This window comes from Hyperolius riggenbachi, chromosome 6, assembly GCF_040937935.1.
Source record: "Hyperolius riggenbachi isolate aHypRig1 chromosome 6, aHypRig1.pri, whole genome shotgun sequence".
NCBI lineage: Eukaryota > Metazoa > Chordata > Amphibia > Anura > Hyperoliidae > Hyperolius > Hyperolius riggenbachi.
Window position 1 is genome coordinate 246829663 of NC_090651.1, and position 24959 is coordinate 246854621.

Below are 24959 nucleotides of genomic sequence, written 5' to 3' on the forward strand. Positions count from 1 at the left end.
TTTTCTAAATCATGTAGCGAGCCCAGGGCTCGCTACATGATAGCCGCTGAGCAGCGGCAGCTCCACAGCCACTCCGATCGCTTCCGGTGATCGGAGTAAGCAGGAAATCCCGTTCAGAACGGGATTTCCTGCTGGGCTTCCCCGGTCGCCATGGCGACGGGGCGGGATGACGTCACCGACGTCATCGACGTCGGGACGTCATAGGGAATCCCGGGCCACCCCTCAACGCTGCCTGGCCCTGATTGGCCAGGCTGCGCAAGGGGTCTGGAGGGGGGGGCGGCGCGACGTTGCGGATAGCGGCGGATCGGCGGCGGATGTTACAAGCAGCTAGCAAAGTGCTAGCTGCTTGTAACAAAAAAAATTATGCAAATCGGCCCAGCGGGGCCTGAGAAATCCTCCTGCGCAGGTTACCCCGAACTGAGTTCGGGATAACCGGCAAGGAGGTTAAAGGACAACTGAAGTGAAGGGGATATGGAGGCTGCCATATTTATTTCCTTCTAAGTAGTACCAGTTGCCCTGCATCCCTGCTTTTCCTCTGCCTCTAATACTTTTAGCCACAGACCCTGAACAAGCATGCAGCAGATCAGATATTTCTGATATTATTGTCAGATCTGACAAGAATAGCTGCATGCTTGTTTCTGGTGTTATTCAGGCACTACTGCAGCCAAATAGATCAGCAGGGCTGCCAGGCCACTGGTATTGTTTAAAAGAAAATAAATATGGCAGCATCCATATTCTTCTTACTCCGGTTGTCCTTTATAACAATTCTGGTTCCCTGCAACTTCAGATCCCATCTTTGGTCCCTCCTACAAGGTACAATGTTTGCCTCCCTATCTTTTACATGGTAATAAATTATTGTCTGCACGCTACAGCCTAATCAGTTAAACAATAACTGATTAAGAGTACTGAAGCCCAAGGATAAGCATAACTGCCAGGCCAGTAGTGTGGTTTAAAAGGATAACCGAGGTGACATGTGACATGATGAGATAGAAATGGGTATGTACAGTGCCGAGCACACAAATAACTATGCTGTGTTCCTTTGTTTTTCTCTGCCTGAAAGAGTTAAATATCAGGTTTGTAAGTGGCTGACTCAGTCCTGACTCAGACAGGAAGTGACTACAGTGTGACCCTCACTGATAAGAAATTCCAACTATAAAACACTTTCCTAGCAGAAAATGGCTTCTGAGAGCAGGAAAGAGATAGAAAGGGTCAATAGTTCATAGATTTTAGCTCTGGCATACGTCAATGAATGTGTCATTGAGCAAAAACAATAAAACTGTTAAAACATAAAAAGTAGATTTAAAGAGAACCTGTACTGAGTAAAAATATTCAAAATAAACACATGAGGTAACTTCAAATGAACATTACATAGTTACCTTGCCATCAGTTCCTCTCAGAAGCTCACCATTTTCTTCTGACAATAATCCCTTCCAGTTCTGACAATATTTTGTCAGATCTGAAATATATCAGTTGCTGTCAGTAAAATATCAGTTGCTGTCAGTTATAGCTGAGAGGAAAACTGATGTACAGTGATGTGAAAAACTATTTGCCCCCTTCCTGATTTCTTATTCTTTTGCATGTTTGTCACACTTAAATGTTTCTGCTCATCAAAAACCGTTAACTATTAGTCAAAGATAACATAATTGAACACAAAATGCAGTTTTAAATGATGGTTTTTATTATTTAGTGAGGAAAAAAAACTCCAAATCTAAATGGCCCTGTGTGAAAAAGTGATTGCCCCCCCCCCCTTGTTAAAAAATAACTTAACTGTGGTTTATCACACCTGAGTTCAATTTCTGTAGTCACCCCCAGGCCTGATTACTGCCACACCTGTTTCAATCAAGAAATCACTTAAATAGGAGCTATCTGACACAGAGAAGTAGACCAAAAGCACCTCAAAAGCTAGACATCATGCCAAGATCCAAAGAAATTCAGGAACAAATGAGAACAAAAGTAATTGAGATCTATCGGTCTGGTAAAGGTTATAAAGCCATTTCTAAAGCTTTGGGACTCCAGCGAACCACAGTGAGAGCCATTATCCACAAATGGCAAAAACAGTGATGAACCTTCCCAGGAGTGGCCGGCCGACCAAAATTACACCAAGAGCGCAGAGAAAACTCATCGGAGAGGCCACAAAAGACCCCAGGACAACATCTAAAGAACTGCAGGCCTCACTTGCCTCAATTAAGGTTAGTGTTCATGACTCCACCATAAGAAAGAGACTGGGCAAAAACGGCCTGCATGGCAGATATCCAAGGCGCAAACCACTTTTAAGCAAAAAGAACATTAAGGCTCGTCTCAATTTTGCTAAAAAACATCTCAATGATTGCCAAGACTTTTGGGAAAATACCTTGTGGACCGACGAGACAAAAGTTGAACTTTTTGGAAGGTGCGTGTCCCGTTACATCTGGCGTAGTAGTAGTAACACAGAATTTCAGCAAAAGAACATCATACCAACAGTAAAATATGGTGGTGGTAGTGTGATGGTCTGGGGTTGTTTTGCTGCTTCAGGACCTGGAAGGCTTGCTGTGATAGATGGAACCATGAATTCTACTGTCTACCAAAAAATCCTGAAGGAGAATGTCCGGCCATCTGTTTGTCAACTCAAGCTGAAGCGATCTTGGGTGCTGCAGCAGGACAATGACCCAAAACACACCAGCAAAACCACCTCTGAATGGCTGAAGAAAAACAAAATGAAGACTTTGGAGTGGCCTAGTCAAAGTCCTGACCTGAATCCTATTGAGATGTTGTGGCATGACCTTAAAAAGGCGGTTCATGCTAGAAAACCCTCAAATAAAGCTGAATTACAATTCTGCAAAGATGAGTGGGCCAAAATTCCTCCAGAGCGCTGTAAAAGACTCGTTTGCAAGTTATTGCAAACGCTTGATTGCAGTTATTGCTGCTAAGGGTGGCCCAACCAGTTATTAGGTTCAGGGGGCAATTTCTTTTTCACACAGGGCCATGTAGGTTTTGATTTTTTTTTTCTCGCTAAATAATAAAAACCATCATTTAATTCAATAGTTATGTTATCTTTGACTAATAGTTAACGGTTTTTGATGAGCAGAAACATTTAAGTGTGACAAACATGCAAAAGAATAAGATATCAGGAAGGGGGCAAATAATTTTTCACATCACTGTACCAGGTAAAATGTCCATGTTTCCCTATGGCTCAAGTGGGCGATGTGACAGTTTAACTGTGTGCTGACCAGAAAGCTGTTATGGGTAATTGCCATTTTCAAAATGGAGGACGGAAAATTCCCTTGATCACAGTGAACAAACAGGACGCGGGACAGGAGAAAGACACTGAGGAGTAGACTACATGGAAGGTAAGTATGACTTGTGTATGCTTATTTTGACTTTTAATTTTCCGTTCAGGTTTTCTTTAAGCATAAACTAAAACTGTGGAATATTTTAAAAAGTCATTTTTAGGAGAAGGAAGATAGATACAATTTTTTATTTCATCAGTTTATTTTTGTCTCAGGTGTCCTTTAAGAAGCAATAAGGATGGCATGCTTTAAGTTCATCCAGCTTTCTATAACACCTACATTATTTATCTACATAAACTACATACTACCAAAGAGGTATTCAATTTCCAGTGTGTCACGAACTGTGTAGTACATTCTACAGTATGTTCACCTTTGCCTAAATATAAAATTACCATAAAACATTGTATCTAATGTTACATAGTTACATAGTTATTTTGGTTGAAAAAAGACATAGGTCCATCGAGTTCAACCAGTATAAAGTACAACACCAGCCTGCTCCCTCACATATCCCTGTTGATCCAGAGGAAGGCGAAAAAACCCTTACAAGGCATGGTCCAATTAGCCCCTAAAGGGAAAAATTCCTTCCCGACTCCAGATGGCAATCAGATAAAATCCCTGGATCAACATCATTAGGCATTACCTAGTAATTGTAGCCATGGATGTCTTTCAACGCAAGGAAAGCATCTATGCCCCCTTTAAATGCAGGTATAGAGTTTGCCATAACGACTTCCTGTGGCAATGCATTTCACATCATAATCACTCTTACTGTAAAGAACCCTTTCCTAAATAAATGGCTAAAAAGTTTTTCCTCCATGCGCAGATCATGTCCTCTAGTCCTTTGAGAAGGCCTAGGGACAAAAAGCTCATCCGCCAAGCTATTATATTGCCCTCTGATGTATTTATACATGTTAATTAGATCCCCTCTAAGGCGTCTTTTCTCTAGACTAAATAAACCCAGTTTATCTAACCTTGGACTTTGCAAAGGCCTTCGACACTGTTCCCCACAAAAGTCTGGTGCAAAAGTTGAGGATGCAAGGACTGGGGAAGAGTCTGTGTTCATGGATAGTGCCAATTCATATCTGAAGTATGTTTTCTGTATATCATTATCCATGTATTCTGACAAGGGCAAAACTATTTAGAAAAATAGTTTTGGGCATCATTTATTAATAGCTGCAGATGCTATTTATGGCTGAGGACACAGCATTAATAACAAGGGCTAATTCATTAATCCCAACCTTCAACATCAAATCTTTTGTTTAAAGACTTAAAGGATACTTCAAGAGGCTCTGAGGAAATGTTCTGTAATGTAACTTTCTTCACTGCTTTCTGACCTGCAATACATAGAAAACACGGTATTTATAATACTGAGCAGATAAACAATGTCTGAAAAATGTACAAAGAGCTAATTTATAAATGATCACTTCAGAGGCATTCTATGATCATCATCTTACTCATTTGAAACTAATAAGTGCATTATCTGAATACTGTACAGAGGAATAGTCTGTGGATAATTTAGCTACCTATGTTAATAAATATCATGCAGTATAATATTAAAGTGGAACCCCTCATATCCAGAGACCCTGATGTAATCTCTGTTCTGTGATTTTTATTTTTATTATTAGAACTTAGAAGCACCCTCATGTATTTTACCATATAGGTCTGTTATTAGCCCTGTTATTAGCCCTGATAAAATCCCCGACTGAGCATTCAGTGTGGCTTTGCTCAAGAATCATTATAGCTGAGTCATTATAGCAGAGCCAGAAGAGGGCAGGCTTGGGCTTAAAAAGACATCAGAGAAGACAGACTCAGTTATAATGATTCCTGAGCAAAGCCAGACTGAATGCTCAGTCTGGGATTTTATCAGGGCTGATAACAGGCAGGCTGAGCAGTGAAGGAAGAAACAGAGAACAGGGTAGGTGTTGTCTCTAATGTTCCCACAGATATATATGGTGAAATACATGAGGGTGCTTCATCTCTGGTTCACTTTACCGTCCTGGTTACTAGGGAACTGGGGACTACTTTATATCACAAAGTATCTTGATTGAATTTTTTTTTTTTTTTTTTTTTTTGTCAAACAGGCTCTTTTTCTTCTGCAGAGGTAGGAAACAAAGAAAACTCTGGGAAGCTGTAGATACACCTTTAAAAATAGAATGAAAAATGTAAATTGTTGAACATAAACATACACAAACATAGTATCGACCATGACAGAAAAAAAAGAAAGAGAAAAAAAAATCTGTTCTTGTTTTCTAAGCTGTAGCTCCAAAGTTGATAAGCACCCAAACGGAGATAGAGCATGTGCTCAGCAGATATGAACCTGTAACCCTTCAGAGTCTGAATGTACCAGCACAATATACAACAGCACCACTTTAGTAAATAAAACATTTTTAAGGAATAGAAAACAGAGAGGTAGCCATAAACAGCAACAGACGCTGTTTCAGAAGAGGAAGAGAGAAAGAGAAACCCTCTTCCGAAACAGCGTCTGTAGTGGTTTTTGACTACTAGGGATGGTCAATGAGATGCAAATAATTTCAAGTTGATGCAGGATAATGCAAATTTTGTATGTAAATTTATGCAGATTGAAAATGGACCAATCAAATTTTACCTCTGCAGGATTTGATTGGTTTATTTTCAAGCTGCATACATTTGCATACAAATTTGTAGAATGCTGCATCTACTCAAAATTATTTGCATCTCATTGACCATCCCTAATGGCTGTAACGATCGGTGTCAGCAAGAACAGATTTTCTGATCATTGGTCATCTGCAGTATCACCAATAATACAGATGTTATACCTGATTATGTGGTTATCTGCAGAATCACCAATAATACAAGTATAGCAAGACACACAGGATACTAAGATGTAAGATAGTGTTTGGTGCAACAGTAAATATAGATGGAGATACCCACTGTCCAGAGGAGCTGGTAAAAGGGGGTATCTCTAAACAACACAGTAATCAGTATTCCAGCAAGCTGGAGACTCAGAGGAGTAATGATGGGTTCACCCGAGGAGCGGGTGATGCACAGTAAGACAATGTAGAGAGATCACTCGAGGAGCGAGTGATTCAGACTGTACTGCAACAGGTGATCCCCTGAGGGGCAGGAGATCCGGACAGTACTATAATAGCTAGTCACCTGCGGAGAAGGTGATTGAGACTGTACTGCAGCTGTCAACCTGAGGAGCAGGTGATTAAGACTGTACTGCAGCTAACAACCTGAGGAGCAGGTGATTCAGACTATACTGCAGCTATCAATCTGAGGAGCAGGTGATTCAGACTATACTGCAGCTATCAACCTGAGGAGCAGGTGATTCAGACTATACTGCAGCTATCTACCTGAGGAGCAGGTGATTCAGACTATACTGCAGCTATCTACCTGAGGAGCAGGTGATAACTAAACTGAGAGCCACTCACCAGGACTAAGCTCCCTGGTGAGGGCAGAAGAGTCAGACAAGCAGGTTCGGCAACACACGGACAGATACGGTACAAAGGCAGAGACAGAATCAGAGTGAGGGATAAGCCAAGTCGGCAACTGGATCAGATAGGCAAAGGCACAGAATCACAAGACAGAAGAGTAGTCAAGGCTAGCAGAAGGTCATAACAAATAATACAATTCAATTAGTACTTTAAGCTATCAACAGAAACTGTCTAAGTGTGGATCCCCAGGTCCTGCTGGTTCTAGGCACACTTTCCGATCTGACTATGGGTCTGAGTGCTAACACGTAGCATATGCAACAGCAGACGAGGAACAACTGACAGGCCTGTTCTATATATACTGGGAGCGCTCCTTAGCACCACCCCAGTCACTCAGCCAATCAGGATCAGTGTTGGAGTCAGCTTCAGTGTTGGAGTCAGCTGACCGGCTGATCAGCTGACTCCCCTTCTGCTTGCATAAAGATCCTGTCTGTGCGCACGCACGCGTAGACCTCAGTCTATGTGCGACTGAGGGAGCAGGCAAAGTTTCATCATGCAACAATGCGGCGAAGGCCGCTGGCTGAGATGCGGAGACAGCCACAATGCCACTCGGTGCTGCAGCGGCTTCCTTCTCATTCACCACAATCCCAGGCACAATTCCATCATGTATCCACGTGGCGGAAACCGCCGGCTGAGACGCGGAGATAGTCGCCATGCCACTGCCTGATGCGGCGGCATCTCCGCTATCCCTTACAATGACCACCTCTCTGTTTCCTATGCATTAAAAGAGCTTTATTTACTAACGTGGTGCTGTTGTATTTTACACTGCTTGTTTTTTTTTGTTTTTGTTTTTTTATACTAAAACCGAGACTCGTTGACATAAAATGTAATTGAGCTGTTCAGAGTTATGCTTGTAGCTCTTAATTTGGAAATCCATTAAACATGGTAATCTATAGTAGAAACACTGCATATCAAATAAATACATCAGCCCTCCCTACTCCTCCTCCTGGTACAGAGGGAGAAACTCAGACACAGCACGATTTATATATATTTATAGTGTCTGGCTCGCTGGGAACTGACTTGTTGGAGGGAGCCAGGAGCTATCAATAAAACAGGGATAGTAATGTTAAATGAAGCTACTCTGGTCATTTTCTAATGACGTGAAGAGAAATGCATAGCCATTTACTGGGATCTGCCTCATTCAAGTGACTAAGTACCTATTGCAGTCACTCCAAAGCTGACAAGATGGTGTCCATTATCAGAGCTGATGATCAGAGGAGGTGCTATGGCGGGGCAGTGCAATTCCAGGTACAGTGTGTTGTACGGGCTGTAAAAACGAATGGAAACATAGTATTAAAAAGGCAGCGTAGGCACAAAGTGAAAATGCTTTCAGAAAATTGTAAAAGTTAATTTTTTTTAATATTTAGGCTACTCTACGTTGTGCTAAATGATGCCATTTTAATTGATTAAACACTAAAGAGGTGCAACAGGTAACACATATGCTATTACATCACTGTATCAGATAACATCAGTGATCATAAAAATCTGCAGCTAACCAGGGCTGCATCATTATAACATCCTGACACAATGTGCATTAGAAAGATCACATAAGTGTATATTGCCCATGAAGGGGCTGTGAACAAGGCCAGTAAAGGGTAACCTCCAGAACCCGTAGCTGTGAAATGAGGCACACAGCTGTAAGTCAAGGCCTCCGTGTCCCCCTACTATAAAAGTAGGAGTCCGGAAATCCCAGTGCCCATAGGGATCAATCACCTAGGGTTCCTAGATCCATTAAGTTACAGAGCTCACGATTTTCTCACTGCAATAGCTTAATGGCTACCTAATTAACCTTTTATTGATCTTCACTATGGTTTTATATGATGAATGCTGCAAACCGCCTAATAGCTATCTATCTATCTATCTATCTATCTATCTATCTATCTATCTATCTATGTTTATACACACACATGATCCAAGCCAGACATAATGGATCACTTAGTTTTTCAATGGAAAACCATTGTACATAATGCCGATTGCAACACTATCTCAGTTAAAAGAAGACTTGTAAAGAACTGTTTGAAGATGACAGTTCAGGAATGCTGTGCCTAATAATGGGAAGGTGTCTGATGATGGCTTTGGCTCCATTGAGTATTTTATAAATGTGATTCTCAAGATTGTCTTTGTGTCTCAGTAAAGCTGCTGGTTCTTTGTACTGTGGCTGGACTGGGATAGAAAAAATAAATTTGCATGTACAGTACACTAACCCCCATTATTTACAAAGGTAGAGCTATAATAATAAAAGACCATTAGTGCAATGTATTAACTACTTTTCTGTCTTCGCTCATATGAGCACCAGAGACAAAAAGGCCTCATACACATGCCCAGGCTGATACCTGTAGTTAAGGTCCTCGTCTTCTTTGCGTTTGCTGATGTCACAACTGGCTATAAAGCAGGGAATAACATATTTCTCAAATTTCCCCCCAAACCTTCGGTAGATGGAGAGCTGGGCAGCTGCATATTCGTCAGAGCTGAAATAACATTGACAACATAAAAGTAATTTGGTGCATTCAAATGTTTTTGCTATATTTTAAACAATAAAAGTATTACAGTAAAAGTATGCTAATGAGCTCGTTTCTGCTCTGAAGGGGAAAAAAAGACAATACACTGCATGGGAAGATAAGAATTGGTGCTTCGTGTTCTTTCTCATTTTTACCGTATTTTTCAGACCATAAGATGCACTTTTTCTCCCCCAAAAGTGCTAGGATAAAGTCAGTGCATCTTATGGTCCAGATGCTACAATTAAGTTGCTCCTTCTTGCATTGCAAAAAGAGATCCCGAATGGCAATTAAGAATTGCACGCCTTACCTGCATCTGGCAGGCTGTGATCTTTAAACACTGAGAGGAGAATGGAGGCTTTGCATATGGCTGCTGCTGCTAAGCATTGTCTTTTCAGCTTAGAAGACTGAATGCGGCATTGGACAGGCTAAATTTCCTTGATGCTGAGAGCTGGAAGAGAAAGGCTCCCCACATGGCTGAAGCTGAGCGATGTGCAGCCCTGCCATCCATGGCTGCCTGCTAAGTGACTGGCTGTGACGGTCTCGCCGACAGGGCCACAGCGCCGTCACTGAGCCAAGCAATCATTGAATTCGCTGTTACTAAGTGAAACCAGTGATAAAGCAGGGAAGAACATATTTCTCAAATTTCCCCACAAACCTTCAGTAGATGGAGAGCTGGGCAGCTGCCAATTCATCAAAGCTGAAATAACAGAATAGGGCACAAGGGGACAGAGGTGGGGACAAGGAGACAGAGGAGGACATCGGGAAGACAGTGGACAACTCCAGGAGGACACAAAAGGTACAAGGACACAGCAGCACACAAGGAGGACACATTAGCATACCAGGAGGATATAAGATACAAGGGGGACATAATAATTTGGGGAAGATGCTGCACAAGACCCCACTGCACCATGGATGCACCCGGTTTAGTATATTTTTCCCCTGGTTTTTGCCTTTTAAATCTAGGTGGGTCATATGGTCCGGTGCGTCTTATGGTATGAAAGATATAGTAATCATTCTTAGCCACTGCTGGAAGACAGGAGACTAGCCAATCTCCTAAACTTGAAGAGTTCCCTCTAGTGGTGGGCTGACATTAACTGCTGAGCAGAAACATATGGAGTAAACACACACACCAAGAAGTTGCAAGACTTCAAGCCTAAAGTAACAGAAATGTTTGTTGCCACATGTGGAGGATGAACAGGCGTCTGACTAGATTTTTTTTCTGTGTCAATAAGAATGATCAGATTGTCTGTTGACTGAAATTAAGTTATTCTGCCGACCAATCAGAATTGACTGAGGCAACCAGTTTATTGATCATTTCACAACTGGACTCGATAGATCGGTTCAACAGATCACAACATGATGGTGATGTGGGCAGGTCACGAATAGTGGCGTGCGCAGGTGGGCGGGTTGTGGCTTGTCTTGTATGCAACACTCATCTGAGAAGTCACAAGGTGTCCCCTTCCTTTTCTGTCTGTTTCCCTGATATTCCCTCTATTGTGAGCACAAAAGAAGAACTGCGGGACGAAAAAGATAACATAATGTGGAGTCAATACACATGGGAAGGTTGGTCTCCCATCCCTTACCGATTGTTTTTTAGGAAATTGATGGTAAATGATCGAGTGCCTGAAAGACTGCCCACAGATACCCTTGTGAGTACACAGTCTTACCTCAGCAGCATAACATTCATAGTGTAAACAAAACTCCAAAATACCAAGCAACAGTAGCACCAGTGCCACCCAGCCAGTCAGGGAACACAGCTGCCTCTCCTCCCACAGTGAAGACTTTCTGTTGATGTACATTTTAGCATTCTGGGTGCCAGCTAATCCCCCGAATATCACAACAAATCTAAACCAGCTATGTAACTTATAACTACACAAGAATTGGAAACCATTTGTGCCTGGAGCAGGTCTTAAAAGACTCTCTAATATGTACTGTCCTTAACCTTAAGCCTCACTTAATCCTATCCTTCCTACAATAGCACCAGCGCTTTCAGATTTGCAGCAGCACATAATTACACTTTGTGCCCGATTTACACAACATAAATGAATAAAACAGCAAAGATTGCACAATTTTGCCAATAATGTGAAGGAATCAAAGCTGATAACAGATCAATGTGACCCAATATGAAAAAAAGGAGGTAACACAGGCATGTCACATCTACATGATGTACTGTAGAAGAAATATATTTAAAGGGCAACAAAGTGAGAGGAATATAGGAGGCTGGCATATTTATTTCCTTTTAAACAATACCAGTTGCCTGGCATCCTGCTGATCTTTCATGCACCAGTAGTGTCTGAATCACACACCTGAAACAAGCATGCAGGAAATGCAGTCAAAATTAAGCCAAACATTTGATCTGCATTTTTGTTCAGGGTCTATGGTTAAAAGTATTAGAGGCAGAACATTGGCAGAACAACAAGGATATTTCCATGGTTTAACCACCCTGGCGTTCTATTTCCCCAGGATGTCTGTGAAAAAAGTGTTTCAATTAAATTCTAATAATTTTCAACCTTTTTTTTTTTTGCAATTAATTTTTTTTAAATTGAATTCAATACAGGTAATTGTATTGAATTTAATTTAAAAAAAAGTGTTTTCTGCAAGATGTTGATGACGCTGTTGTCATCAACACCGATGACCTTGGTGTCATCAACGCAGATCAACGGGGGACATGTGATCGCCGAGGGAGAAGCTAAATCCGCCAAGGGACATGGAAGAAGGCACTGGGGAAGCTATCAGAGGTATTCGACGAGGGATCAGCACAACAATGGTGAGTATAAGACCCAGATGTATACATAGCAAGATGTGCAGCCAGGTATAGTTAGCCAGATGTATAGGTAGCCAGATGTGCAGCCAGGTATAGTTAGCCAGATGTGCAGCCAGATATATAGTTAGCCAGATGTGCAGCCAGATATATAGTTAGCCAGATGTGCAGCCAGGTATATAGTGAGCCAGATGTGCAGCCAGGTATATAGTGAGTCAGATGTGCAGCCAGGTATATAGTGAGCCAGATGTACAACCAGATATATAGTGAGCAAGATGTGCAGCCAGGTATATAGTGAGCCAGATGTGCAGCCAGGTATATAGTTAGCCAGATGTGCAGCCAGATATATAGTTAGCCAGATGTGCAGCCAGATATATAGTTAGCCAGATGTGCAGCCAGGTATATAGTGAGCCAGATGTGCAGCCAGGTATATAGTGAGCCAGATGTACAACCAGATATATAGTGAGCAAGATGTGCAGCCAGGTATATAGTGAGCCAGATGTGCAGCCAGGTATATAGTGAGCCAGATGTGCAGCCAGGTATATAGTGAGCCAGATGTGCAGCCAGGTATATAGTGAGTCAGATGTGCAGCCAGGTATATAGTGAGCCAGATGTACAACCAGATATATAGTGAGCAAGATGTGCAGCCAGGTATATAGTGAGCCAGATGTGCAGCCAGGTATATAGTGAGCCAGATGTGCAGTCAGGTATATAGTGAGCCAGATGTGCAGCCAGATATATAGTGAGCCAGATGTGCAGCCAGGTATATAGTGAGCCAGATGTGCAGCCAGGTATATAGTGAGCCAGATGTGCAGCCAGGTATATAGTGAGCCAGATGTGCAGCCAGGTATATAGTGAGCCAGGTGTGCAGCCAGGTATATAGTGAGCCAGATGTGCAGCCAGATATATAGTGAGCCAGGTGTTTTGCCAGATTTATAGGTTGCCAGATGCCCCCCCCCCCCCATCCTAGCACGCTGTGGGTAGCAATCTGTGCTACCCACAGCGTGCAGAACAAGCATCCAGCCACCCTAGGGAATCCCTGGGCAGCCAGCTGGGCAGGGAATATGCGGGGTTCCCCTTGTATGCGGAGACTATGTGGGTGAGGGGATCCCCCCCTGTGCGGGCGGGGGGATCCACTTCAATGGTGGCTATGTGGGCGGGGGGATACCCCTCTGTGCGGGCGGGGGGATCCCTTTCAATGGTAGCTATGTGGGCGGGGGGATCCCCCTCTGTGCGGGTGGGGGGATCCCCCTCAATGGTGGCTATGTGGAGGGGATCCCCCTCTATGCGGACGGGGGATCCCCCTTCAATGGTGGCTATTTGGGTGGCCTATCCCCCTCCCTCCCGATCCCCCCCCCCCCTCGTCTCAGCCCGTTGAGTAATTAGGTGTACTCACCCGAGGGCTTTCTCCAGCGACGGCTGCAGTGCACTCCCTCCTCCATCTCTGAAGTCTCGTTCTCCGTACAGTTACATTACGAGTCTTGGTGACATCACCAAGTCTAGTAATGTAACTGTATGGAGAACGAGACTTTGGAGATGGAGGAGGGTGTACGCCGCAGCCGTCGCTGGAGAAAGCCCTTGGGTAAGTACACCAATTTACTCAACGGGCGGAGACGGGGGGGGGGATCAGGAGGGAGGGGGGAGAAGGGGGATAGGCCACCCAAATAGCCACCATTGAAGGGGGATCCCCCCGCCCGCACAGAGGGGGATCCCCCTGCCCACATAGCCACCAATGAAGGGGATCCCCCCGCCCGCACAGAGGGGGATCCCCCAGCCCAAATAGCCACCATTGAAGGGGATCCCCCCGCCCGCACAGAGGGGGATCCCCCCGCCCACATAGCTTCCGCATACAAGGGGGAACCCCGCACATTCCCTGCCCCGCTGGCTGCCCAGGGATTCCCTAGGGTGGCTGGATGCTTGTTCTGCACGCTGTGGGTAGCACAGATTGCTACCCACAGCGTGCAGTCAGGCATTCAGCCATCCTGGGGAATCCCTCTGATGAGGAAAAAAATGCAGCCGGCGGGGCAGAGAAACAGGAAATCTCCCTGTCGGCATGGACGAGCTCAGCTCGTCATTAACGCTTTTTGCAAATTTTTGCTGGACGAACTCAGCTCGTCAGTACCACCAGGGAGGCTACAAGGATATAAATAAGTCAGCCTCCATATCCTTCTCACTTCAGTTGTCCTTTAAGAGGGCATACGCTTAAAAAATTGTTTGTAAAAATATGAAACAAATATCAGTGTGTATGACAATAGAAAATAAATAGCTGCATAACTTGACCAGTTTTTACAATAACAAGTCAAGTCATAACATAAGTGACATTAGCAAGTATATGGCCTGTTTAATGTTTTGAGTCCTACAGAGGCTTGCATTATGTATTCAGTACTACTCTTGTTATGCAACTTAGAGCTACCTCGATGTTGACACTAATATTTAGAAGGCCTAGATGTTTTGAACATAATTACAGTATATACCCCATTATGATGATGGTGTTTGCCTAATACCCCCAACTGTGAATTACATTATCTCAAGTACCCCTTGACACAAATATCAGCTGATCGCACTGCACTGCAACCCCAGATTAGCAGTGTGAAACCGGCCTGAAAGACTAACTCTGCACCACAAACAGGCATGACAGCAACAAAGCTTGCAACAAATCTGAGCAATGTACTGTATATTAGTGGATGATTGGTGTCAGGACACCTTCTGGGGAAAAGACAAAGGAAACAAAAACACGGGAGCCCAATAGTGTAATATGTTTATTTAAAATTGTCAATGTAGAAGATAAGAATCTACTCACAAGAGTGGGTTGCAGAGGGGCAACCGACCACAGGAAGCAGGTGGAGACAATTAACCTGACCCCACTCGGGGAGGTCACTAAGGACCTGGATGCGGTCGCTCTCCTTGGAAAAAAGAAGGAAGGCAGATGTCCACTGTGGTGTAAACCATATATGGTCTGTCTCCACCCCTCACACGGGTATCGTATGGGGGTTAGGGATGCACTAAATGGTTTAAAGAGCCCTGGTGGTATATAAAAGCGTTTAAAAGCAGTATTAAAACCGATAAAGGTTTGAGGTTGCTTACCTCAAGGACGACAAATCTTTGTAGGGACAAAAGATTTTATTGGTAGCACAGTGCTACCAATAAAATCTTTTGTCCCTACAATTTTAACCGCTTTTATATACCACCAGGGCGCCTCTTTAAACCATTTAATGTACTGTATATAGTTAATCTGGTGCCAATAATTTTTTTTCTCAGTGAAAGTGCCACTACAATACATATCCTTTTTTTTCATCAGCATATATCTGGAATGCTATACACAGACAGTGTTGGCCTTACTCCACTCTTATATCATCTATGTGGGGAAGATCTGGAGGAGGCTCTTCAGCTGGTTTGGGTGATTTCTGAATCTGCTTAGGAGACGAAACTTGTTTTTTCTTGTCCTTCTTTGCAGATACATCTCTTTTGTCTTTCTTGCTCTGAAACAAAGTGATGATTTTAGAAGTTTGCACTTACGGTAAAAAACTTACTTATGCTTATCAGTTTATACTAAATAGTTGCTCTATACACAAAGCAGAAAGAAAGGTATTTATAGTTTATACTCAAACGACAGTACATTCCGATGTACAGCGGTGGCCATAGACATGAGGAGAAAAGGCCTTTTAACCAAATCCTGTCTGTGCCACTAGCAGATGCCACCTGGTGTACAGCAGAATTTAAAAACAAATGCTGATTACAGGAAATTATAAATTGTGATAGCCTCACACCCAGAAGTATCAGAGTACAACAGATAGTGGAAGTTTTAGGGTTAGACTATGGTTAAAGGACACCCAGGTGAAAATAAACTAATAAAATAAACGATTGTATCTATCTTCCTTCTCCTAAAAATTACTTTTTATTTTATATTTAAATGTACTTTTTAAGTTTTTACTGTTTTATTGTTTTTGCTTAAAGGGATACTGTAGGGGGGTCAGGGGAAAATGAGTTGAACTTACCCGGGGCTTCTAACGATCCCCCGCAGACATCCTGTGTTGGCGCAGCCACTCACCAATGCTCTGGCCCGCCTCCGGTTCACTTTTGGAATTTCAGACTTTAAAGTCTGAAAACCACTGCGCCTGCGTTGCCGTGTCCTCGATCCGTTTGATGTCATCAAGAGCACACAGCGCAGGCCCAGTATGGTCTGTGTCTGCGCAGTACACTCCTGGTGACATCAGCGGGAGCGAGGACATGGCAACGCAGGCGCAGTGGTTTTCTGACTTTAAAGTCAAAAATTCCAGAAGTGAACTGGAGGTGGGGCCGGAGCATCGGTGAGTGGCTGCGCCAACACAGGATGTCTGCGGGGGACCATTAGAAGCCCCGGGTAAGTTCAGCTCATTTTCCCCCGACCCCCCTACAGTATCCCTTTAATGACATTCATTGAAGTATGCCAATCTATGAACTATATTTTTATCTCTTTCCTGCTCTCAGACGCCTCTCTTATCTGTGAGGGTCACGCTGTAGTCCCTTCCTGTCAGGACTGAGTCAGCCATTTACATACCTGATATTTAACTCTTTCAGGCAGAGAAAGAAAAAAAGGAACACAGCATAGTTATTAGAGTGCTAGGCACTGTACATACCCATGTCTATCTCATCATGTCACATGTCACCTCGGGTGTCCTTTAAAGCGGTATCGTCACCATAAAAATCTAATTTCAACAGCAACTGGTCTGAGTGTATTAAGTGATAAAGATGCTAATCCTGCATTCAAAACTTTCAAAACTTTTTCTGCTGTTATGATTTGGAGTTATCACATACTTAAAGCGGATCCGAGATGAAAAACTAAATATAACAAGTGCCTTGTCTATACATCTTATCTAAAGTTTAGATAGTTTACACAGCAAATCTATCTTCAAACAGCTTCAACAGTATATTCATATTTTTTCCTGTGATACAATGGGAGCAGACATGTTTTCTGCTTGTCACTATTACACAATCACACACACACAGGCAAGCTTATCTGTATCTAGGCATGCTAATCTGCGTATTCTGTGAAAACTCCACTCTTATCTCCTCCATTACACAGGCAACTGATCTGTATCTGCACTGCAGCTCTCAGATTGTGAAAACTCTGCCTCTGAAATCTATAGCTAGTAACACCTTTTTCACCTGCCCAGACTGAAATCCCACAATCCCTTGCAAGCGCCAAGGCACTCTGGAGAAGCTGTGGGTGTGACTTATTTAGTTTATAGGAAATTAGGGTATTAAAACAAAACAAAACAAGTATTTGGCTTAAGGAATGCCCTATAAACTATACGTAAGGAACACAATTATGCAATGAGTAAAAGTTCATCTCGGATCCACTTTAAGGAACACTGGCCCTTTAGTAGTCGTGCCAAAGAATAGCATGCTGGGCGTTCTTTTTATCTATAATCTATTCCTCCTCTTCCCTTTATTTCCCTGTCAGCTTCTTATCTGAAACCTAATCCCCTACTCACTTGTGTTTACAAGCAAGGCTGAGGTGACTCAGCGACTGGAGGAGACAAGAAAAAAAGTAAAGGGCAGAATTGACTTCACGAGTTAGCCTTAAAGAGAACCCGAGGTGTGTTTAAAGAATGTTATCTGCATACAGAGGCTGGATCTGCCTATACAGCCCAGCCTCTGTTGCTATCCCAAACCCCCCTAAGGTCCCCCTGCACTCTGCTGGCCCTCATAAATCACAGCTGTGCTGTGAGGCTGTGTTTACATCTGTAGTGTCAGTCTCAGCTGCTCCCCCGCCTCCTGCATGGCTCAGGTCCCTGCCCCGTCCCTTCCCTCCAATCAGCAGGGAGGGAAGGGATGCAGGCGGGGACTGGAGTTCTGCAGGAGGCGGGGAGAGCAGCAGACTGACACTATAGAGATAAACACAGCCAGCTCTGACAAGCTGTTTGTCAGCAGCGTGGCTGTGATTTATGAGGGATTGCAGAGTGCAGGGGGACCTTAGGGGGGTTTGGGATAGCAACAGAGGCTGGTCTGTATAGGCAGATCCAGCCTCTGTATGCAGATAATATTCTTCAAACCCACCTCGGGTTCTCTTTAACTGTGGGCAAAAGACATGGCCCCCACTAGGAACAGAATTCTCGTAATTTACTATATAACATTCACTGAAATCAAAACATGGACAGTATAATACATGTGTTATGTAAGTAGATCAAGTATTTATCTACTTATATATGTGTTTTTCCCCTGGCATAGTATGGCTGATCCTATTGCTTTAAGGGTAAGGATAGTTACTGTTACAGAGGATACAAAAGTTTTGATTCGGTAAAAGAAAAGTTAGAATTAAGCATAGGCTTGAGATTAGAATAAGGCAAATGTTTTGTGCCAGTGTACTGATGTACTGTAGAAGAAATATATTTAAAGGGCAACAGAAATGAGAGAAATATGGAGATCACCATATTATTACACACTGAAAGTTAGTGCCAAAACTGTGACACTAAAAATAAAAACAAAACCAATGGCACAGCACTGACAAACCAGTCTCTCTGAGATTGATGGATGAGATAAGTTAATTGGAAAATTCTACCTACCTAGATTTTACTGATTTTCCCTTCCACATAGGCATAAACATACGTTTGTTCTTCAGGCTTGGCCCAGCATACTTACATATTTATAGCAGGAGGCAAATTCTTGCTGAGATATTTATGGAACACACTTGCACCTCCAAACAGGTACCTAGCAACTGATTTAGGGTCATCTTGGTGAAGAATATTAGGTTAGCAAATACCCTTGTCTTTCCTACCATGACCTCAAAGTGTACCTGAGACAGGAGGAAACTATTTAACCTACCTCTTCCAGCTCTCTATAGCCTGTCAGCTCCCTCTGTGTCCTCCCAGTCTGATCTGTTGTGCTGCAGTCAGTTAAATTAAAGTCCCCGGCTTAGTCGCAGCCTACTGCATATGCTCTGTCATGGCCACGCACCTCCTTTATCACGCTACTGACACTGGGAGCGTTCTGTGCATGCGCAGAACACTCCTGGCCGTGGGAGCACGATGAAGTAGGTACGCAGCCTGGAACAGCACATGCACAGTAGCTCCTGGTACTTTAATTTGGCTGCAGCAGCAAAGGATCGGAGCGAGAGGGCACTTACACACTACAGGGGGTTGGAAGAAGCCCCAGGTAAGTAAGAATCCTCCTGTCCCTTCATGTCTGGTGTACTTTAAATCCCCACATTAGCCTAACATTTGAACTTGGAACGATAACCTTCCCCTCTCCTTTGACGAACACTAATGATAACCAATTACAATGTGTAATGGCCTCCCCGACCATAAGCCTAGATTTACACTGACAGGTTGCGTCATGGCAGACAATATAATCACCTAGCAAATCCGATGCAATTATATTGTAAAGGGACATTCACATCATCGTGTTAGAGGGGTGCTGCAGTGGAATCCATCAGAATAACGCATTGCATGCAGTGCAGTACCGGACAATGTGCAGGTTTACAGTTGCATTGAAGCATACTTTTCATGTACTGTATGCTACACAGTATGGGTTGTATCACGCATGTAATGAAAGATGCCACATTTCCCCTCCCTTGCATTGCGATCTTGTTTTTACAGGATGTGCAACGCAATGCCCAACATTAATCTTGTGCTTAACTAGTTCCTTGACCATGCTAATTGAAATCTACGCACTCTCTTGGACCTGTTATCCCTGCCAGGGCACAGATTTCAATTAACCCGCCGCAGGCTCCCAACCCTACCCCTAATCACGCTGCTCTCCCGCCGCTGCAGCCAACTTGCCCTGCTGTCGCTATGACAGCAGAGCTCCGTGAGGCGGTCAGGAGCTGATTTCATTGGCTTCTGACTCAATGATCAATGTGAGCAAATCTCATTGGCTCACAGTGATCACAGGGTAAGGAGTCAATGAAATCGTCTCCTGACCGGCTTACTTGCTCTGCTGTCATAGCGATGGCAGAGCAAGTGAACTTCAGTGACATTGGATAGGCCCTTTTTTTTGTACCAGAGGTCTATAGTCCTTAAGGAGTCAGAGATCGCTGGTTCTGAAGTGGTTAATGTTAATTCCTTCCCTACTGATGACCCACCATAAATCTTATCTGTTTACTTAATTCTAACCTTAAAAGATCCCTAACATTAACCTATTACCTAAACGATCATTAAAACTAATTTAGCTCAATAGTTCTATCTCATCCTAAATGATACACTTGCATAAATCCTAACCTAACAATAGCCAAAATCCTGATAGTAATGTTCCCTTTCTCTAAACTGCTTTGACATTCATTTCCTTTAGTAATATAAATAATGATAATGATGATAAAGTCAGTGCTGCACCCAGGTGACCTGGCACTAAATCAATTCATGAGTTGCTTTTAACCATTCTCCCAGGGGTTTGGATTCTTAGGATTTTGCTCAAATGAAGAATTAACACTTACACTTCAATAAGCAATTATTCTATTATCCTGGAAGAGTCGGTGAAATGTAAAACGTATATTGTACTGGGATCTCGGTAGTCTTACTTATAAGTTATATTTTCCTTCATGGGAATTAGAGATGAGCCGAAATTTTCGAAATGCTTTTATTACGAATGCGAAATTTAACATTACGACCCAAATTCGTAATTTCGTAATTAATTTTCAAATCGTAATTTACAATTTCGTAATCGAAATTTCACTCCCGTAATGACGAATTTCGTGTCTCCAACCGAAATTTTACTTTTTCAGGTTTGTAAGGGTTTCTATCCCTCTAGATGCCTAAAATGAATAGCACAGCCAGTCCTCCTCCTCCTCCTCCTCCTCTCTCTCTCTCTCTCTCTCTCTCTCTCTCTCTCTCTCTCTCTCTCTCTCTCTCCCCAGAGATCTGTAGTATTTCAAAACCATACTCACATTCATGACATGTCCAGGGATCAAACCCAGGCCAACCACATGGAAGACAGCTATGCTCACCACCATACCACCAAACACACACTAAATAGACTGCTAACCTAAATCTTACTTGTAGACAGTCATATGAGACACATGCTGGGTGCAGGGCTTTGTGATTGGACCATGGACCATGCGATAGAGTGAGGTGCAAAAATGAAATCATGCCTAGCAGAGGATGGTTTCACAATGCTAAATGCTAGGCTGGCTGTGGTGCAATTGGTTAGTGTGTCTGGCTGGTAACAGCAAGGTTACAGGTTCAATTCCATCCAGGCATGTCTTTTCCTTTTGCGTTCAACAGTTGTCCAAACAGAGCCAACAGAGCCCCAGATAGCCATGTAGAGTTAGGTCACAGCTAGCCTGGCTGTGGTGCAATTGGTTAGTGTGTCTGGCTGGTAACAGCAAGGTTACAGGTTCGATTCCATCCAGGCATGTCTTTTCCTTTTGAGTTCAACAGTTGTCCAAACACCGAGCACAAAGTTTTGCATGCGTAAAGTTTTACGCACGCAAAATACCCCATGGGGTTCAATGGCGCAGCGCGCGCACGCAAAAGGAAAAGACATGCCTGGATGGAATCAAACCTGTAACCTTGCTGTTACCAGCCAGACACACTAACCAATTGCACCACTAAACTGTTTAGGGATTGTAAACTAATCTGTTTAGGGATTAATGCATGTCTAATCAACTCTACCTAGGATTATAATACATACCGTATATACTCGCATACAAGCCGAATTTTTGACCCCCAAAAAGGGGGTCAAAAGTTGGGGGGTCGGCTTGTATGCGAGTCTTCCCTGGTGGTCTAGTGGTGGGTGGTCGGGTGGTCCGCGCCCTGCTCCCCCCCTCCCCGCTCCCCCCGCGGCCGCTGCTGCTATTACCTTGTTAGACAGCGGCCGCTTCCTAATCCGCGTTCCTCTTCATTCTCAGAGTGTATCACAGCAGCGCGCCCGGCGCTGCTGCTGTGACGATGCAGGGGGCAGGAAAGAGCGGTTCCCTTGGTAACGGCGATAAAGGTAATAGCAGCAGCGGCGGCCGCGGGGGGAGCGGGGGGGAGCACCGCGGGGGGGAGCACTACCCACCTATGCTGGGCACTATACTGGCTAAACTGGGCACTTTACTAGCCATACTTGGGTACTATACTAGCTAAACTGGGCACTATACTGGCTAAACTGGGCACTATACTGGCTAAACTGGGCACTATACTGGCTAAACTGGGCACTTTACTAGCCATACTGGGGCACTATACTAGCTAAACTGGGCACTATACTGGCTAAACTGGGCACTTTACTAGCCATACTTGGGTACTATACTAGCTAAACTGGGCACTATACTGGCTAAACTGGGCACTATACTGGCTAAACTGGGCACTTTACTAGCCATACTGGGGCACTATACTAGCTAAACTGGGCACTATACTAGCTAAACTGGGCACTTTACTAGCCATACTGGGGCACTATACTAGCTAAACTGGGCACTATACTAGCTAAATTGGGCACTATACTGGCTAAACTGGGCACTATACTGGCTAAACTGGGCACTATACTAGCTAAACTGGGCACTATACTGGCTAAACTGGGCACTATACTAACTAAACTGGGCACTTTACTAGCCATACTGGGACACTATACTAGCTAAACTGGGCACTATACTAGCTAAACTGAGGCACTACCTACCCATACTGGGCACTATACTGGCTATACTGGGCACTTTACTAGCTATACTGGGCACTATACTAGCTATACTGGACACTACCTACCTATACTGGGCACTATACTAGCTATATTGGGACACACTGGGGGGCTGCACCAATCCAGCATTTCCTACCCCCGGCTTATATGGGGGTCAATCATTTTTCCCTGTTTTTTCAGGGAAAAGTTGGGGGGTCGGCTTTTATGCGGGTCGGCTTATATGCGAGTATATACGGTATTCACCCAAATCTGGTCTCTCCTGACTTGCTATTCAAAGGCGATTACTGAGTGCAGCTACCAGTTGGTTTCCTATTTTAAGCACTGCATTATTTTTATGCAGGTCTTAGCTACAGACTCACTGGCCCCTGTGCAATTATTTGCAAATACAATGTTTTAGGGCCAGTTTCCACTGAGTACTGCATCCCTTTCCAAATTGGACGCACCACCCCGTGCTGTTGAGAAGCCACAGCCAAATTGCTACAGCCGTGGCATACACGGCTACAGGGCTTCTAAAACTACAGCCTGCACTATTTTTTTTTTAGGGGGGGGGGAGGACATATGTGATTCCGCATAAGAAATCGGAAACGGACGCAATTCGTGGCTAGTGGAAAAAGGTCCTTTAAGTCAACTGAGCACAAGGATTATATTTTTAAATTAACCTGGTGGGGAGAGTTGGGGTGATCCTCACTACTTGCTTACAGGGTGCTGCTCCTCTTGCCCCGGCCCGTATGGGATGCACCATCTTCTCCTCGGACTGGCTACATCTGCTGAATTATGTAGTTCCAGGCAGTACCTCCCCATTGCAAAACTTCCTTTTGGGGAGGGTAATTTAAAAAAAATCTTGTTCCTCATGTCCTTTTAATGTAAACCTGAGATGGTAGCATCGGGTATATTTATACTAACCTGTGGCTTCCTCCAGCCCCATGAGGTGCGGGGGTCCCTTGCGGTCCTCTCTGGTTGCTCCGTTCTCTTGTAATAGTTCCCTTCCGTGCATGCCACCCCTCTGTTGCGGCCCTGAACTCTCCCGGGCATGGGAGCATGGCTAGTGGCGCACGCACGGCCAGGTCACACATGTACAGAAGTGCACAACTGGTGGCAACTGGCCGGATTACCAGGAGCTATTACAAGTGACCGGATGGGCTGGAGAGGACAGTGAGGGACCCCCTGCACTTCAGGGTCTGGAGAAAACCCCAGGTATGTATAATTATACCCTATGCTGCCATCTCAGGTACCCTATGCTGCCATCTCAGGTATCTTTAAGCTCTCACTGAGGCAATTGATAACTCAAAATAAGTTATGAGAGCATTACTTTACCTATTTTTTAGTACTTTTTCAATTGTCAGGTGCTGAAAAAAAATATTTTTTTTTTCAATAGGATAAAAATCATCTCCTGTGAGAAATCTCAGGAGAAAAGTTAACTGAATAGGGGCTACCATGTGAACTAACTGGAAAAAGATTTCATGTTGAAGCAACAAATAATAATGACTAATAAAGTGATCTAGAAATCACCATTGCTGCATAAAATACATTATTTTGTTGATCAGACTGGCTGGAAAATTCCAGTTCTTTACAGTAGAACTTTATGTTGATCGTGTGAAGTTTTCCGAGCTGAATGACATTTGTGGATGGATATAAATTCCTTTAAAGCAGCATCAGATTAAAGTTGAAGAATTTTACTAGATGTTTTTCAGTCAATTTCTCAGCAGCTGTTTTGTTCAGAAAAACCAATTGAATCAAGCAAAGATCAAGACAAATGTACATCGATCAGTATGCGACTTACACAATCGTTTGGAGGAATCAGAATGGATAAACAAGAATGGGGAGATCAATGTTTATGTGACCAGGGAAACTTCACTGCAGTGCTGAAATTTATATAAAATATCTTATCGTTACCCAAGTCATTCTTGTACCTATTGTATATTGCTATTTGACATTAAATTATTCAGTTTCAGTCTATATTTACTCTCAGAAGTCTCAAATGTTGGTTTCTTTGATTCAGGTCATACCCAGAAGCCTACACAAATCAGAAGGTTATTTTTCACATATCGTTTCATCCACTACAGTGTCTCTAGTTTTACTGCAGTACACACCTATGGGGAAAACATATATCGCACTCTCCACCTCCTGCCAGGCGGACAACTGCAGGGCAGCACGAAGTATGTCAGTGTAAAATAGTTTGTTAAACTACTTGCAATGTATGACTTTGATGAACAGAGGCGCCAGCAGAATAAAAACAATAATTAAAAGTTTTAAAATATGCTGGGGAGGCAGTGGTGGACTTACCTCCGAAAGCAGACTAGACTACTTGTCTGACATAAACACTTTATTAGTACCCCAATAGATGCAACGCGTTTCGCAGGACTAAGCCCGCTTCATCAGG

The 24959-nt window shown here is 43.5% G+C and overlaps 1 protein-coding gene across 5 annotated transcripts in view; it reads right to left on the reverse strand.

Moving 5' to 3' along the window:
- CFAP74 (cilia and flagella associated protein 74) overlaps window positions 1–24959 on the reverse strand; it is a 261484-nt gene that overhangs the window by 57958 nt on the left and 178567 nt on the right. For all 5 annotated transcript variants that reach the window (XM_068240650.1, XM_068240652.1, XM_068240653.1 and 2 more), the window contains exons 28-31: window positions 15335–15474; window positions 9070–9204; window positions 7894–8003; window positions 4542–4597 (exon numbers count right to left, since the gene is read on the reverse strand). In XM_068240650.1, coding sequence (XP_068096751.1) covers window positions 4542–4597; window positions 7894–8003; window positions 9070–9204; window positions 15335–15474 — 441 coding nt within the window. The remainder of the gene's footprint in view (window positions 1–4541; window positions 4598–7893; window positions 8004–9069; window positions 9205–15334; window positions 15475–24959) is intronic.